This window comes from Ptiloglossa arizonensis, chromosome 10 (genome assembly GCF_051014685.1).
Source record: "Ptiloglossa arizonensis isolate GNS036 chromosome 10, iyPtiAriz1_principal, whole genome shotgun sequence".
Lineage (NCBI taxonomy): Eukaryota > Metazoa > Arthropoda > Insecta > Hymenoptera > Colletidae > Ptiloglossa > Ptiloglossa arizonensis.
In genome coordinates, this window is record NC_135057.1 from 4,207,116 (window position 1) to 4,221,761 (window position 14,646).

Sequence of the window (14,646 nt, forward strand, 5' to 3'; positions counted from 1 at the left end):
AGTGTAAATCGCAGTTCTTTTTCCAATAATGGTTATTCGCGTGCCGATACTACAAGGCAATTTTAATCGATGGCTCTGTACAACTACTACGCCAGTCGTTTATTCGTCGCTTATCATGTGACGTCACTTCGTGTCGGTAATTAATTAGTATAAATGTACACATTCGTTAGTCTTTTTAAAGCTCGAAAGTCTTGCACCGTACTTTGCAAACTCATAGCCATAGAACCTATTTTAAAACGAATTACTAGTAAACCGACACAGAAGAAATTAACATTTCTCGTACATTTTTGCTTTACGATGCGTTACATTTTCTAAAAAATGCAGAAGTAAATTACAGAGTGAAAAGATGTAAGAACACTTTTTATTTATTTGAAGTTTGGTCAAGAATGGAATTGAAAATGCACTTAATTCAGAACATCTTATAACTATTTTAAAACTTGTACGATAAAAAATTATGTATATGTCAATATTTTTTCACACCAGCTTTCTCATTTATAATTGTTTGGATACTCCTTTGCATGCTTTTGACATTTTTTCGACAGTTTTCTTATATCTCTGTATCGCAATGCCATATGGAAGTGACGCCTTTCTGAATCAACTAATGTGTATTGCATATACATAAATATAAAGTACAGTGTGACCAAATATTCACGTATATAATTTTTCATTGTAAAAGCTTTACAATAGTTATAAGATGTTGTTACGAATATAAAAATACACCTTTTAAAAACCCAAAGTACCACTATAAGGACATTTTCAATTCCATTCTTCCCTAATTTCAAATAAATAGAAGCCTCTATTAATAATAGTTCCTAATAATTTGATCACAGCAAAAAGAAATCTATCGTTCCGAAATTTTATACCAGAACGCTCCATTAAACCCGCGTCTCGCGTTTATGCAGTAAATTTTCGTTTCAAAATAGAAAACGTTTAATACGTCGTTTATAAAAACATTGAAAATAAGAAATGCTCATTAACAGCACTTAACAGATTATAGATTTACCAACCAGTAAAAATGACTGGTTTAAACTTCTCTCGCAAAAGGATTTACTTAAAATTCCATAGCATATTTTCAAAAGACATGACATTTTGGATTCCATAGATACAATCAATTTCGTAAGTTTCTCTTTTTGGCCAAGAATTCATTTTCCCGAGACACGTACGAGAAACACCTTAATATACCGGAATCTATCGGTGGTCCTAGCGTTGAAGAAGAACTTGGCTTCGATATTTCAATTCACCGCGATCCTCGTGGAAGGCAACGCTGACCGCTGGTCGGATTAACAAATGTTATCCACGGCAAGGATCCGGTTTCCTCGGTCTCGTGGCTGTTCATTGTTGATTTGATTCGGGTCCGAAATCGCGCGACCCGATTCAATTATCCTGCGAGCGGAATAAACGCCGCTGGTAAGACAAGTTCGATAGAAAGGAGCGCCGGTTGCACCGCGGAAACATTTCCACTGCACACGCGGCGCTCATTTACATTCGAGTCACCGGTGTTATAGCGGCAATATAGCCGGGTATATATCTGTCGGTACACTCGGTCTATGCCATGGACTGTATGGCATGACTAATTATACTTCAGCCCGCGGCAGATCTCGTTGGCTTGGCCCTCAAGAGGCGGGAAGCACCCCATTAAAGCTCGAGCTTTGGCCACCCTCCACAAGGAAGACAACGAGACGCCAATACGAACCCACCGCCTGGAAGGACGAGGACGCCGAGTAGAAGAAGAGAAGTATAACGGAAAAGGGAAAGGAAGAAGATAGAAGCTGCGAACATACGTTATTCGTTTTCTTCCGCGCGCTACCTGCCTACCTACTACACCATCTTGATGCACGATCTTCTCGTCCATTCCTCGTCCCTCTCTCCTTACTTTTTTCATCGTGTATTTTCTTCGCTACGTCTTTGGACTCGACTTCTAGCGGGGGCGCGAAATATTTGATTTTTCCACTGTTTCGAACGAAGGAACAATAGAGTTTAAATTGAGCACAAATTTAAACACGCGGTAATAGATATTTTATATACACTTATATTTCAATCATTCTGTTCGTGTCTTTGCTCGGATGTAATATTACCTGAATATGGATTTATGTTTTTTGTATTATTGAATTTGAGCGGTTATAGTAACTGTAATAATGTCGATAGAAATATTTAGCAATGGTAAATAACCAATCGTGTTTAAGCAGTTCACTATTTCAATGACGCGGTACGGTCGAATGTTAACAGTAAAAGTTGATAAGTAAAGAGTATAAAGTTTGGTATTGTGTTACGTAATACTCAACGTGTACTATTGTAGGTTTGAAAAATCAAATTTATCAAATGTGAGTTACGTTTTTTTTATTATAAGTGAGCCATTTACATTCGAACAGTTGACCATAAAGTAATTAATTTTTTTAACGCGATAGCTAAACACCCGCTCGAATTAAAATGTTAGTATCGAAATCACAGATGGATAAACAAAAGTTTATTCGAATAATAGACGACAAAAGCGAACACTCCGTAAAGATTGCTCGTTCTATTTTATTCGTTCCACGTAAAATGTAATTTTATTGTATAATTTAGATTGTAATTTTTTTCAAGTAAACAAAGAATCAATGTTTGTCTCTTACTCGTTAATTAAACTTTTTATTCGTGTAAAAATTTTATTCCTCTCCGATTAAGGCCTTATACCAACGAGACACAAAACTACTTTTTAAAGCATCGGTATTATTTTCAATAAAAAGTTTGCTTGCTAGAGTTTCATTTATCATGAAGATAGAAGAGTAGTCCAAACTCTCGAACGACAGTAAACCTAGTTCTCCTTGACAATCCAATCACCGTCAGACGGATAATAATCGTGCTATCCAACACCTCAACGTCGGCCAAAGTTGTGCGTCCAACCCTCGTTCGCGCTACATTTAATCAGAATAATTAACAATATTATTCCAAATTCTCAAGCTAAAGAGAACCTCAAACACATCAACTTTAGTGGTCTTCGTAACTAATTCCTGTAAGATTTGTCACTTCTTCGTATAAATTTTACCCAAATCTTCGAGTATATTAGATAAATCAATTATGATTTAAATAATCGATAAATCAGTTATGAAATTAATTCAGTATTTCTTCTCCGTCAATTCAGCACTGAATTCCGTTTTCGTAACTATTTCGATTTTCGTAACTAATTCTTGCAAGATTTTATATTTCTTTGTATAATTTTAACCAAATGTGAAATTAATTCAGTATTTCTTCTCCGTCAATTCAGCACTGAATTCCGTTTTCGTAACTATTTCGATTTTCGTAACTAATTCTTGCAAGATTTTTTACTTCTTTGTATAATTTTAACCAAATGTTCAATCAATCATAGTTATTGCTAGTTCAATTGTGAAATTGATTCGATACCTTTTTCTACGTTAATCCAGCACTGAAAAGTTTCAAACGAAGTGCAACGGGTAACTTACTACACCAGTACACACGATACCGAGTATTCGTGGCCCCGTAAAGCTGATTCGCAAAACGGAACAACAAATAAAATCCGAAGCGAGGCAGCTCGAATACTCTGTACATCGCGTGCGAAAGGTGCGCGAAACGGGCTAGAGAGGATCCTCTCCTCGAGGCGGTGCTCCGTTTCTCTCGCGAAAGACGCTGCTGCTCTGTTTCGATCACAGGGAAGCGGAGCATTCCTTGTTGAAGATCTGGCACCGTCGGCGATGCCAGATGCCGTGGAAACCACGGAGACACTCGATGTTTTAGGGTAATGGAAATTCCGGTCCCCTCGCGGCTCCTCGAGAACGAGCAATCTCGAGGATCGTTTCTGGGTGAGCTATATACCGCAACTCCTTGGCCTGCCAAAGTGGCACGTGCGACGGAGCTGTGTATGTGAACGCGCGCGAGCACTTCTGCCCTGTATTCGCCAATCTACAGGGTGTATCGAACAAGAAATTCATCCGACTTCGAGCCTTAAAGGGAGAGGAATCGACGAACAGATTTGCATCTTTGAAAAGAAGTAATCGAATCGATGAGTAGTAGGAGTCCAGAATTAGTCACTTTGAAATTAGTAAAAATTAGTCGAAGGTGTATGTCAAATGCATGGAAGTATTTACACTAGGATTTACATTGGGAAAAGTGAAAGAAAGTATCCTATATCTGTGTTCCAGATCATTTCTTAGATTTAACGAGGGCGAAAAACTGTTGTCTCAAATATCTCAAAATACAGTTTTTAGACTTGTATCGTTCTTCAACTCACCGATTCAATTCTCAGGATATTTTTTATTGACGTTTTGTCGTTGTATATATTGCGTTATCAATGATACTTGATTTTTGTTTTCCAAATTAGGAATTATTTAAGAAAGCACTATTATCTTAAATTGTTCATCTTGTGAATTTTTGATAAGTTTAAAATCAATGGAGTCGAGGCTGGTTTCAGTTACAAAGTGTTGCGGGCTATTTATTTTTGCACAGCTTATAGTTCAAGACCTTTGAATAATTCTATGAATAACGTATTCGTCGATACATTTGATCGTTACTTAATGTATTTCATCAATGTTTAATTCATGATGATGCGGACTCTCAACATACTATGAGAAAAGAGAATATATTCAATAATAATAAATTTTACGCAAACTTTATTGTTTCCCATTTGTATAATATCTTTTTCTTGGACGATTTCCCAAAGTCCTAAATGTATTTAGTTTGCTTCACTAATAACATTAATAAAATTTGAATGTATAATCATTATTATATAATCATTATTTAGCACTATAGTGAAAGTTTGTAAAACTTGTATGTCAAATACGAATCGGTCTGCTCGCATAAATCAAAAATTAATATATTTTGTCTGTCAAACTAATTCAACTCCTTATATCGTTAAACATTGCAAACAAAAATTGCAAATTATTAAATATTGTTAAAACAACACTTGTACTTAAATATTCTCTATGCAAATAGTGTAGTATCAATCATCCAAGATTATGTGCAGTTTATGAATATCTGTACACTTTAAATAATGCATTCTACCATAATATATAATACAGGACGAAAAAAATAGGTTTTGCATTTGTATCAATCTTTTATCGTGTAATATTGTCGAATGGTTTAATAAAAAAATGATATAATCGAATAGTAACACTCATTCACATATAGTAAATTTCAGTCTATAATTTCGATGAAAGAGAGAAAGCTTTTCTCAAACTCAATTAAAACGAATAGATAATTTCTCGGTAAAATATTTACTTCTAGTTGTATAAAATGAAATTGAAACTTACCTCTCTTGGTGTAGAACAGATATATCGGAGATCGCAATTGCTACGTCACGGAGTTGAAAGTAAGCAAACGGCGGAACTGTAGAAATAAATTACAGAAATCGTATAAAAAGTCTCGAAGGAAAATTAATCGTTAAATTGTAGTTGACAGAATTGTATTTTAAACAGCACGAGTGAAATGGAATTCGATGAACGATTTCGAAATGCTCGAGCTAAGGTGACGACTATCGATCGTTTTGAAACACGTGAGCAACTGACAAGAAACGAAATGAAAAGTATAAACATCGAGAAAGGAGAAGGGACGCAATCCAAGTACCAACGCGTACGCTTTAAATGCTTTAAGTATTTATTTAAACAAATCCCAACATTCCAAACATTGATAGTTGTGTATGTACGCGTGTGTGTGTGTGTTTTCGCATGTACGTATTCGTTCTTGTTTAATTCTGTTTGTAAGTGACGCTGAAGACGTCGCTGTTTCGCGCGTTAATTCATCGAGAATCTTAAGAACTAATGAGATTCGTTCGAAACGAACACACACGTCGCTTAAAATCATTACGCGCGAGGTCGAAAAATGGGAGGAAAAAATTGGGAGGAAACGCGTCGATCGAACGAATCAGGGATCCGTCGATGGATCGACGAATTATCAATCGACAGGACTTTCGAACTTCTCACACTCTCCCGCTCTTGCGTTCTTGGAAAATTCGAGCCATGCCGTGTTTCGACAAACGTCCCGTGACGATCAACCCCTCCCTCCTCTTAGGCGCTAAGACGCACGTATTCTTTTACTGATGGCGAGCGTTCCTCGTCTAAACTAAGTTTATTAGTTAGGTTACTTACGGCTGGCCCCTCGCACGGGTTCTTTCCTTCACACTTTCGCAACACTCAGACTCGCACGGATGCTTACAACGACTTTGTTCGCTTTAAACTGTTCCTTATCTCCTTCGTTTTCTGCATCGTTTGCAATAGAACCCCTGTCATTCGAATTCTCAGCCAGCCCCTCTGTTACACGAAGAAAGTACGTCGTTCCGGGCCAGTGATTCTCAAAATGGGTCATTTCGAATGTATTTCGCAACGTATAGTATTTCTAACGTTATCTTATATTTTTGTAATTTCTTTCAAATTTAGTTTAGAAGAACAGAAAACGATTACTTCGCACAGATCCTTTTCTTTAATACCGATTTATTCAATTTTTTTAATGGATCTATGAATAACTCGATAACGAGTAATAATCCGTCGGAAATCTTATTTTTCTATCGTACTTTTAAAATTAAATAATTCTTTTTAGCCTTCTTATACCTCCAATTTTGAAGTGGTTTTCGATTTGATTTCGTCAATTGATCTCTTTTTAAAGAATTTTCGACAAATTGTAAATAAGTGCATAGTTTTATGAATAAAAAATGACAATTTTAAACCAGAGACAAAAGGAAACAGTGTAATTTTTCTATATTTCTTTACACATTTCTATTCTCGATTTTTACAACGTACGATCACTAAAATGTATATGGCAAAATTTTGAAAAGTTTGTCGCGTACCTGGCAAATTTGCTATGTATAAACGATTAAAATGATTCAGTGTGTGCATTTGGGCACATTTATAATATTACGTTTCAAATGAATAGTAATATTATTTTTATGAATTTTACAGCACTGAAATTTATGAAACTCAATTTACAAACGCAAGGAGGTAAAAGATCGATGAAGCTTGAGAACCACTGTAGTAATTTATTGGAATATTCTAATATCCCAATGAGTAATCTGCTGAATTTTTCATGAAATTGATAACGTAAACATTGATGCGTAATAGAAATAATACACATGCCATGAAAACAAACTCGTCTATTGCAGACTACAGAAAAGAAGACACGAGATTGAATCGAATTGAAACGAATTAGTAAAGTAACGAATATTTGCATTAAAAATTTCTTTATCAGAAATTTTTAAGCATTTGTAATATCGAAGAGTGTTACAAATAATGTACGATTCAATGTAATTCCACGATGTCATATATTTTGTGTTGCCCTTTTATTCCTGAGATTAATATTTATTATTTATTTAAAATATAGAATGACCAACGTCTCAATAATGAGTGTTGTATTATTTAAAAATTTTCTCATTCGAATCGTCGTATCTATTAGTTCAGGTAACGGAGGCTCTACTGTACTCCTGTAATTACTTAATTAAAACCATTTTCAAATCGATACTACAATTGTATAAAAACTACGAGACGCAAAAATGTTTAAGAGGATTATAAAGAAATGAAAAACGTTTCCAAGAAATACACGTTAATAAAATTAGAAATTAAAATTACAGTTTGTCAATTAATTCGAAATAGAAAGTCAACGTATAAACGATAGGAACGTTAACGTTGGCAATAAATTTCTGAACTTGAGAGAAATGCAATAACTCGAAAATTATTCGTTGAATTTGACTAAAAATGTTGTAGGCATAAATCTTATAGTTTCTAAATGATATTCAGACAATGAAAGAAAAATTAATCAACGATTGTTTATTAAATATGGAAGTGAAAAAATTAGTCAATTATATCCCAATAAATTATATTTAAAAATCTTTGACAAATGTTATAATTAGTGAGAAATGAGAATAGGCACCTTCGGAAACTTTTAACCTTTGTCAACAAATATAGAAAGATTGTTTTAAAAAATAAAACTCAACATTTTCCAATCTTTGAATCGAACGATCAACAACTACGAGAACTCAACTGAATGATTTCAACGATATGGGTGTTTTTAATTTTATTAAAAATTACCACAATTTCCATGAAACGTAACTGAACGCAGAGAGAACTATATTCAACAGTACGAATGTATAATTTCATAAGCATTTATCATGTCCTTTGGAAGTTATTAAAATTCAATGTCACGCTGTAACTTCTCGACTACTTTAATATGCACTTTTCGTTGAATTCGTTCGTTTCCTTCTGACATTATTCTCTCGAAAAATTCTGCAATACAAATGTATAATGGAAACTTTCAACCATGATAAATATCACACTGACTCAAACACGAAACTCTTCCCCGGCAAACAGTTCTCGTCACCGCTGAAGAAATTCAAACCTCAGTACTTTGCGTCTGACCATAGCCATTCGTTTCTACTTTCATCAAGCAAAAATAGATCCAACTCGTAAACCAAGCAATTAACCTTTTTTCTCCCTTACGCGGGTTAATTCCAGCTTTTGCGTTAATCTTGTACGAACATATCGTTCGTTGTTTCTACCATGAACAATTCATATTATAACTGAAATTTAACAAAGTTGTTAGGTGATTAGAAAGTCGTATAAATTACGAATTCCCAAACTCGAATTTAAAATGAAAACTTTGTTCGTTCGTTTTTCTTATGCAGATTTATTCCAACGAAGAAACTTGCTTCGTTTCGTGCTAGGAACACGATACATTTTCTATGTAGGTCAGGTATTACGAATTTTTGCTTCGACTCGATAAGAGGCTAACATTGTTTCTGCATTCGGTAAAACGTAATCAAGGCTAACTGTTCGAGAGACAGGAGAACAATGAGGAACAGTTCTCGTACACAATAGAATTTGTCGACGAAAATGGCGCACGCTCGAAACTAAAACGAGACACCGTGAAATTTACCGATCGGAAATTCCATTCACGTTCAAGAACTAATTTCACAATTTAATTTTCGCTTCAACCCTCAACGATTTGAACTTAACGCAACACGAAGGAGTTACAATGAGAAAACACGTTTCAAATTCAGCAGCAATTCGTTATTAAGTTTGACCGATGGTAAATAAACGTACATCGACAGTATGTAAACTTTCGTTCACGAAAGGTACGACTCCCTATTTGCAATAAAGATCGAATTGAAAACATTCACAACGTTAACTTCTTTTAATTTATTTAAACGCTTTGTCAAAGGCACGCTGCAGAGGGTACGCGAGTTTACGAAAAACAAAATAATCACATTGTACAATGGAATAGAAATAGTATTTTCCATGTTGTTTTATTCTTATTGAAGACACCGAGTTAAAAGATTTTCTGTTTCCGGTGATGAAAATAGGAAAAAAGAAACAACCCCTCGTGCAATTTTTAACCAGCAACGTCATTCATCTCGTTCGATCTAAATTTGTCCAATTGTTTGTAAAATTTCCGATAACAAATTTTATTAAATATTACGTTTCGACTGGAATAGTTTTTCTCGTAAGTCGAGTAACTGTAAAATCGTTCGATATTATTCGATAAAAGCGAGCGATGTGTCATCGAACCTTATTAAACGTTATTAAACGATTCTCAAGAAGATCCACGTGAATCCATTTTGCGTTTCTTTCGTGCGTTCCTTCGATAAATAATGCATAAGAGAATTGAAATATGGAATATGAAACCGCTTAAGTCGTCTCGAACTTTTCAAAACGTAAGAATACTTTTCGAAAACAATTTTACCGTACGATAAAAGAACGACAATTGAATTCTGCTCCAAGAAGTCCGTCAAAAGTTTCTCTTTATAAAGGGGAGATCTTCAGGAAGGTAAAATTCCCTCTCCCTCCCTCCGTAGGTTCCCCTTTGTAAAGAGGGACTCGCAAAAAGGGAAAGTTCGAGGAACACCGCAGTGTATCGTTCGCGCGATAAAAACATACTACGAGAGAGAACAAAAGGCACGGACAAAGTATCACAAGTGTCACGGACTCACCTAAGCTTGATCGTCCTTGTAAGCATCCTCCAAGAAGGAAAATAGAATAGAATTAGGATGGACCCGGACACTCTTCGCGTTCCAAGCGTCTCCGACATCGAATATAATTTACAATTTATTTTGTCCAGTCTCTGGCACCGTTTCTCCGTTCCACTGTCACACTTCCACGTTCGCTCGATCCCCATTCTCTCGCACACATTCCCGCGGTTATTCTCTCACGCTCTCGGATCTAAGTACACACGCGATTACACTGACAAGAACTTCGACGATTCACCAATTCATCGGCTAGCAGGCTCCGTCTTCCTTTAAACCTGCGGTTACTCTTGATCAGGTCCAGTTCTCCGTTCAACTTCCAATTCTCGGCTCGAGAATCACGGAAGTCGAGGCCGGAACAACACCTCCAATTCCTCGAATAATTCCACTTAGTGCTCCGACAAATCCGAATAAGGGGAGCCCGAGGAATTCTCCGTGCTCCCCGGCGCGTTGTCTTTTGGGTTCCTGAGATTATATCAATCCCCTCGTTACGCGGGGTCGCGACGACCACCACCGACGCTTCGACAGCTCGACGAGTCGTCGAACTCGTGTTCACGATACACCCCCTCCCACGTTCTCGAAAGTAGAGAACGATTACTTCCTCGAAAGAACGTTTTCGTCGGAGGTATTCACCGATCGCGTGTTCTTCTCTCCTCCGAGAAGTACCCCGGTAGGATCTCGACAAGATCAACGTACCCGGTGTCGTTAATCCCGAGTAACTCGAGCGAGCACGGCACCCGACGAGTCTCGGCTCGCGTCGTTTCCACAACAACCGTCGAACGTACGAGACACTCGCGCGCGATCGACGATCGATAAAAATCGTTGGCGAGGTTCCACTCTACTCCGTAGAGTCAACCCTCGCGTCTCGAGATCTGGATCCCTCCAACGGTGTACCGTAGAAATACCGGGATATATTTTCCGTCGAACGTGTCTACATCGAAAACGATCCGGATGTCGACGATCCTCGACGCGTACACATCGAGCATCCCCAGAGATTCCTTTGAGGCCATCGATTCGTGCTCTTATCTCGCGCGTATCCCCGTTAACACCCACCGCGCGAATCTCCCGATGAACCGCGGTCAACGGTGCAGATCCTCGATATACACGCTAGAATTATTTCTCGCTTTATTTTTCTTTTTTTTTTTTTGTCGTTTCTTTCGTTTCTCGCTAACGGTATAATTCTTCAGCTACGGATTCGTTCCGATAAAATTCTAAGAAACCTCGAGAGCACGGTACCTCGAAACGACGCGCGTTCGCGAAACCTCTGTGCCCCGTTCCCAGAGCGACGACGATTCGATCGTTGCTCCAGCCGCCGAGCGTTTATCGGGTCACGTCCGATAGGTCTGTGCGCGCGTTCGTCGTCGAGTAACCTTTTAACAATTTCTCAAATCCATGGGCACGTAACGTTGCTAACACGACGTCCTCTCCTCCGACACGATCGTCCGAGTCGCGAGAGCTTCCCGGCCGGAAGCACGACTACCGGCCAGCGGTAGCGACAACCCGGAGGAGTGGTCGAGAAGCTCGCCGGACGATCACCGAAACTACGGATCCCCCGGTTCCCCCGTGACTCGCATCTCAGACCGAGATCTCTTGAATCTGAACACGTTTCTTGGCGCTACCGGGTGTACCGGGCTGCCTGAGGATCCCCGGACAGGAGAGAGCCACGTTCGGCGCCGGTGCCTTCGGCGGTGGCGGTGGTTCCGGTAGATTCTCGTCGTCGTTGTCGTCGTCGCTGCTATCCCCGTCATCGTCGTCGTCGTCCATCCTGGCAGTGGTAGCGTCGACGCACGGCGACGGTGTGCGCGTACGTTGAACGCAGGGGCTCATGCTGTACAACGGTGGCTCCAGTATCCTCTTACCGCCACCCGGTGGTGGTGAACACTGGAACTCCTGTAGCTGCAACTCGAGCTCCTGGGCGAGTTTCGCCTTGTGGGGCGGTGGACTCGAGGACGGCGAGTCCATCAGATTCAACGATGACAGTCTCTGTTTACCGGATGACATATCGATCCCGGAGCAACCTGCCTCCAGGAATTCCTCTTTCTTCTTGTCACCGAACGCGGACGAGAGACCGCCACCGGTGTTCGAGACGTTTCGGTCCCTCTGATGATAGATACCCGCGAATATGAGGATGTTCAGCAACAGCAGGAACACACCCACCGCTATAGTGACCGTCAGGGCTGTGGTGTAGCTCTGGTAATGGCTGGACGCCAGCTTCCTCAGGAGATTGTTCGGTCCTGGACCGAGATTCGGATGCTGCAATGTTCTCGGTGTGGCCGCTATCGTGGTCGCGACCGTCGCGTTCGGTGTACACTCGGTGGTCGAGATGGCGCTGGACACCGAGGATGGTTCCGTGGGCGAGGGCATCGGTAACGGTGGCGCCGGAAGCGGAACCGCCAACGTCTGAGGTCGCACCGCCCCTTCGTAGAGGCTCGAACTCTCCGCTAGGTGATGATGACGCATACTGATCTCGTAGCCGGGCCGGTGCAGCTGGGGCAACAGATTCAACCACAGGGACATCTTGTGGCCCCTGTAATGCGAGCGCATTTCCGTGCTATGGCCCGCCTCCAGGTAGAGCTGGTTTATCGAATCGTACGAATCCCAAAATGGCGGGCTGATCGGGAGCCCGTCGGATCCCGATGTCAGCGGGCTGGCGCCGTTCGGGTCCCTGAAACATCCCACGAGCGCGTCCGCGCTGTACGCGTCTGGATGATACGATTTCGCTGGAGAGGTGAACGGGAGGTGGGAGGAGGGTTGGATACTCGTCCCGATCGGTTTTCAGATACACGCGTTTCATATTTTTTTTTATTCGCACACGGTGACGAGGATTTAAAGTGGCTCGAGTATCGCTCGATCACGGCGAAACGTAACGGAGAACCAACAAGAGGATCCTACGACCGTCCCGCTGGAAGATTTCGAGGATTAATCGAGGAACGAATCTAGAGGTCGAACGATTACATTCGGATGGAGTATTTTGTTCCGATACGGATAGACGTGTGCGATTCTTCTTTTTTTTTTCCAGCGTACCTACTTGCGACGAATCCTCGTTCGAGGACAATTTTGCCTCCGGGCCTAGTCGAGAGACTATTTTTAAATTTATTTATTTTCTTGGAAAATCGATAACCGAGATCGTTTGAAATCGACAGAGCGCGTCGGTTGGTCAATTTTTCGTGAATATTTCATTTTAGAATATTAATAATCACGGAGAGTGGGACTCGATTGCGTGGATACGAGGGTTTCTTTTACGGTAAACGAGGTTGGAGTTATGGAAAACGTAAACAAAAATTTGTCGATGAATTTACCGTTTAAAAAACGTACATCATCCTCGTGTCCGAGCGTGAAAACGAAATTTTGTGTTCGTTTTATGGAGAAAAATTGCAATTTTGTTGATTTATTTCCAATTACTGTATTTTTCGCAAATGAATACGAAATACATTTATCGAACATGTTGCGTTGAAAAAGTCCGCTGTGTATATTTTTCCAGCTATTAAACTTTTGAAAAGATCCCATCGAATTTTCGTTTACGAAAAGAGAAATCCATAATAAGAGAAAACACAGTTGATGTAGTAACAAGAATATAAACTGGTTGTATAGGGGTTAATCCTCCATCGATGAACGAATTTTCTCATTTACCAATAACCATGATTTCTTAGTAATATCTAGAGAACCTTTCCTCTAGTCCGAAAAATTAAGCCTAAAAACGTATCGACAAAATGAATCGATTCTAAAGTTCCTGAACGGGAAAATCAGCTCGAACATTTCTCGAGTTCGATAATTCGTTTTCGTTTAATTACTTCGCGTCCGTCTGTGCTGTTTCATTGTTCGACTTAAACAGTCGACGAAGAACGAGAAACTCGATCGGAAATTACGTTTTGAAATCGAATGCACCGAACGGTCGTTTTTTCTCGGAGTCAGCAGGTGTCGCGCGATATCGTCTTTTCTATCTAGAGTCCGGATTTTCTTCTCTCGAAAAACGAGTGGTCGCTCCGCGGCTTGCAAGAATCAAAAAATATACGAGGAGACGCGAGAGCAAAGACATCGATTTCACCGACTAGAAGGAGAAAAATCTGGGACACCGTGATACTCAAAGATAGGAAAAGCCCATTCTCTGATTAAAGCAAGTCGCAATCTAACCGTCTAATCGTTCATCAAACGCGAACTGTTGGATCGAGTAATAAGTTCCCTCGAATGCTTCGGTGACCATCGATTCGTATTACCCGAATAACGTTTTAAATCTTATACGCCATTTTCCCCCATTTTTAGGGACGTTCGTGTACTTCATTAGCGTAAAAGCTACCGACGGAAGTCTCGCAAAAATTCAAACGCACGACGTTCGATGTCGTTCGCGTTCTCCTTAAGTGAATTGCGCAAAACTAGAAATTAATGAAGATCTGATTCAATTTCGACAAATACAGTCATCGATAGGTATAATATCGAATGGTTACTGTCAACACAACGGACTAAAATACCAGCTTGTATCAAACGGTGTTAATTAACGTGGGTATCAAACAGATTCCGTTTACCTAGGACAAACAAGATTGTTTAATACTCGTGCTACGTGTCGCAATATTAACCGTTCTCGCATTAATAATCGTCTATTTCTGTTTGAAAAATTTCAGATGTTTACGAATTAAAAAAGTAGAAATGAAACTATAGAAATTTACGCATCTTCGAAATTCGAACAAGCTTATCGATCGATCCAATTCTTTTCGTTA

At 39.6% G+C, this 14,646-nt stretch overlaps 1 protein-coding gene across 1 annotated transcript in view; it reads right to left on the minus strand.

The window, feature by feature from the left end:
• Nucleotides 1-5,571: 5,571 nt before the first annotated feature.
• Nucleotides 5,572-14,646, minus strand: part of LOC143151851 (neuroligin-1) — a 93,939-nt gene continuing 84,864 nt past the window's right edge. The window contains exon 7 of the mRNA XM_076321306.1: nucleotides 5,572-12,599. Within this exon, the coding sequence (XP_076177421.1) occupies nucleotides 11,510-12,599 (1,090 nt within the window). The 3' untranslated portion in view covers nucleotides 5,572-11,509. The remainder of the gene's footprint in view (nucleotides 12,600-14,646) is intronic.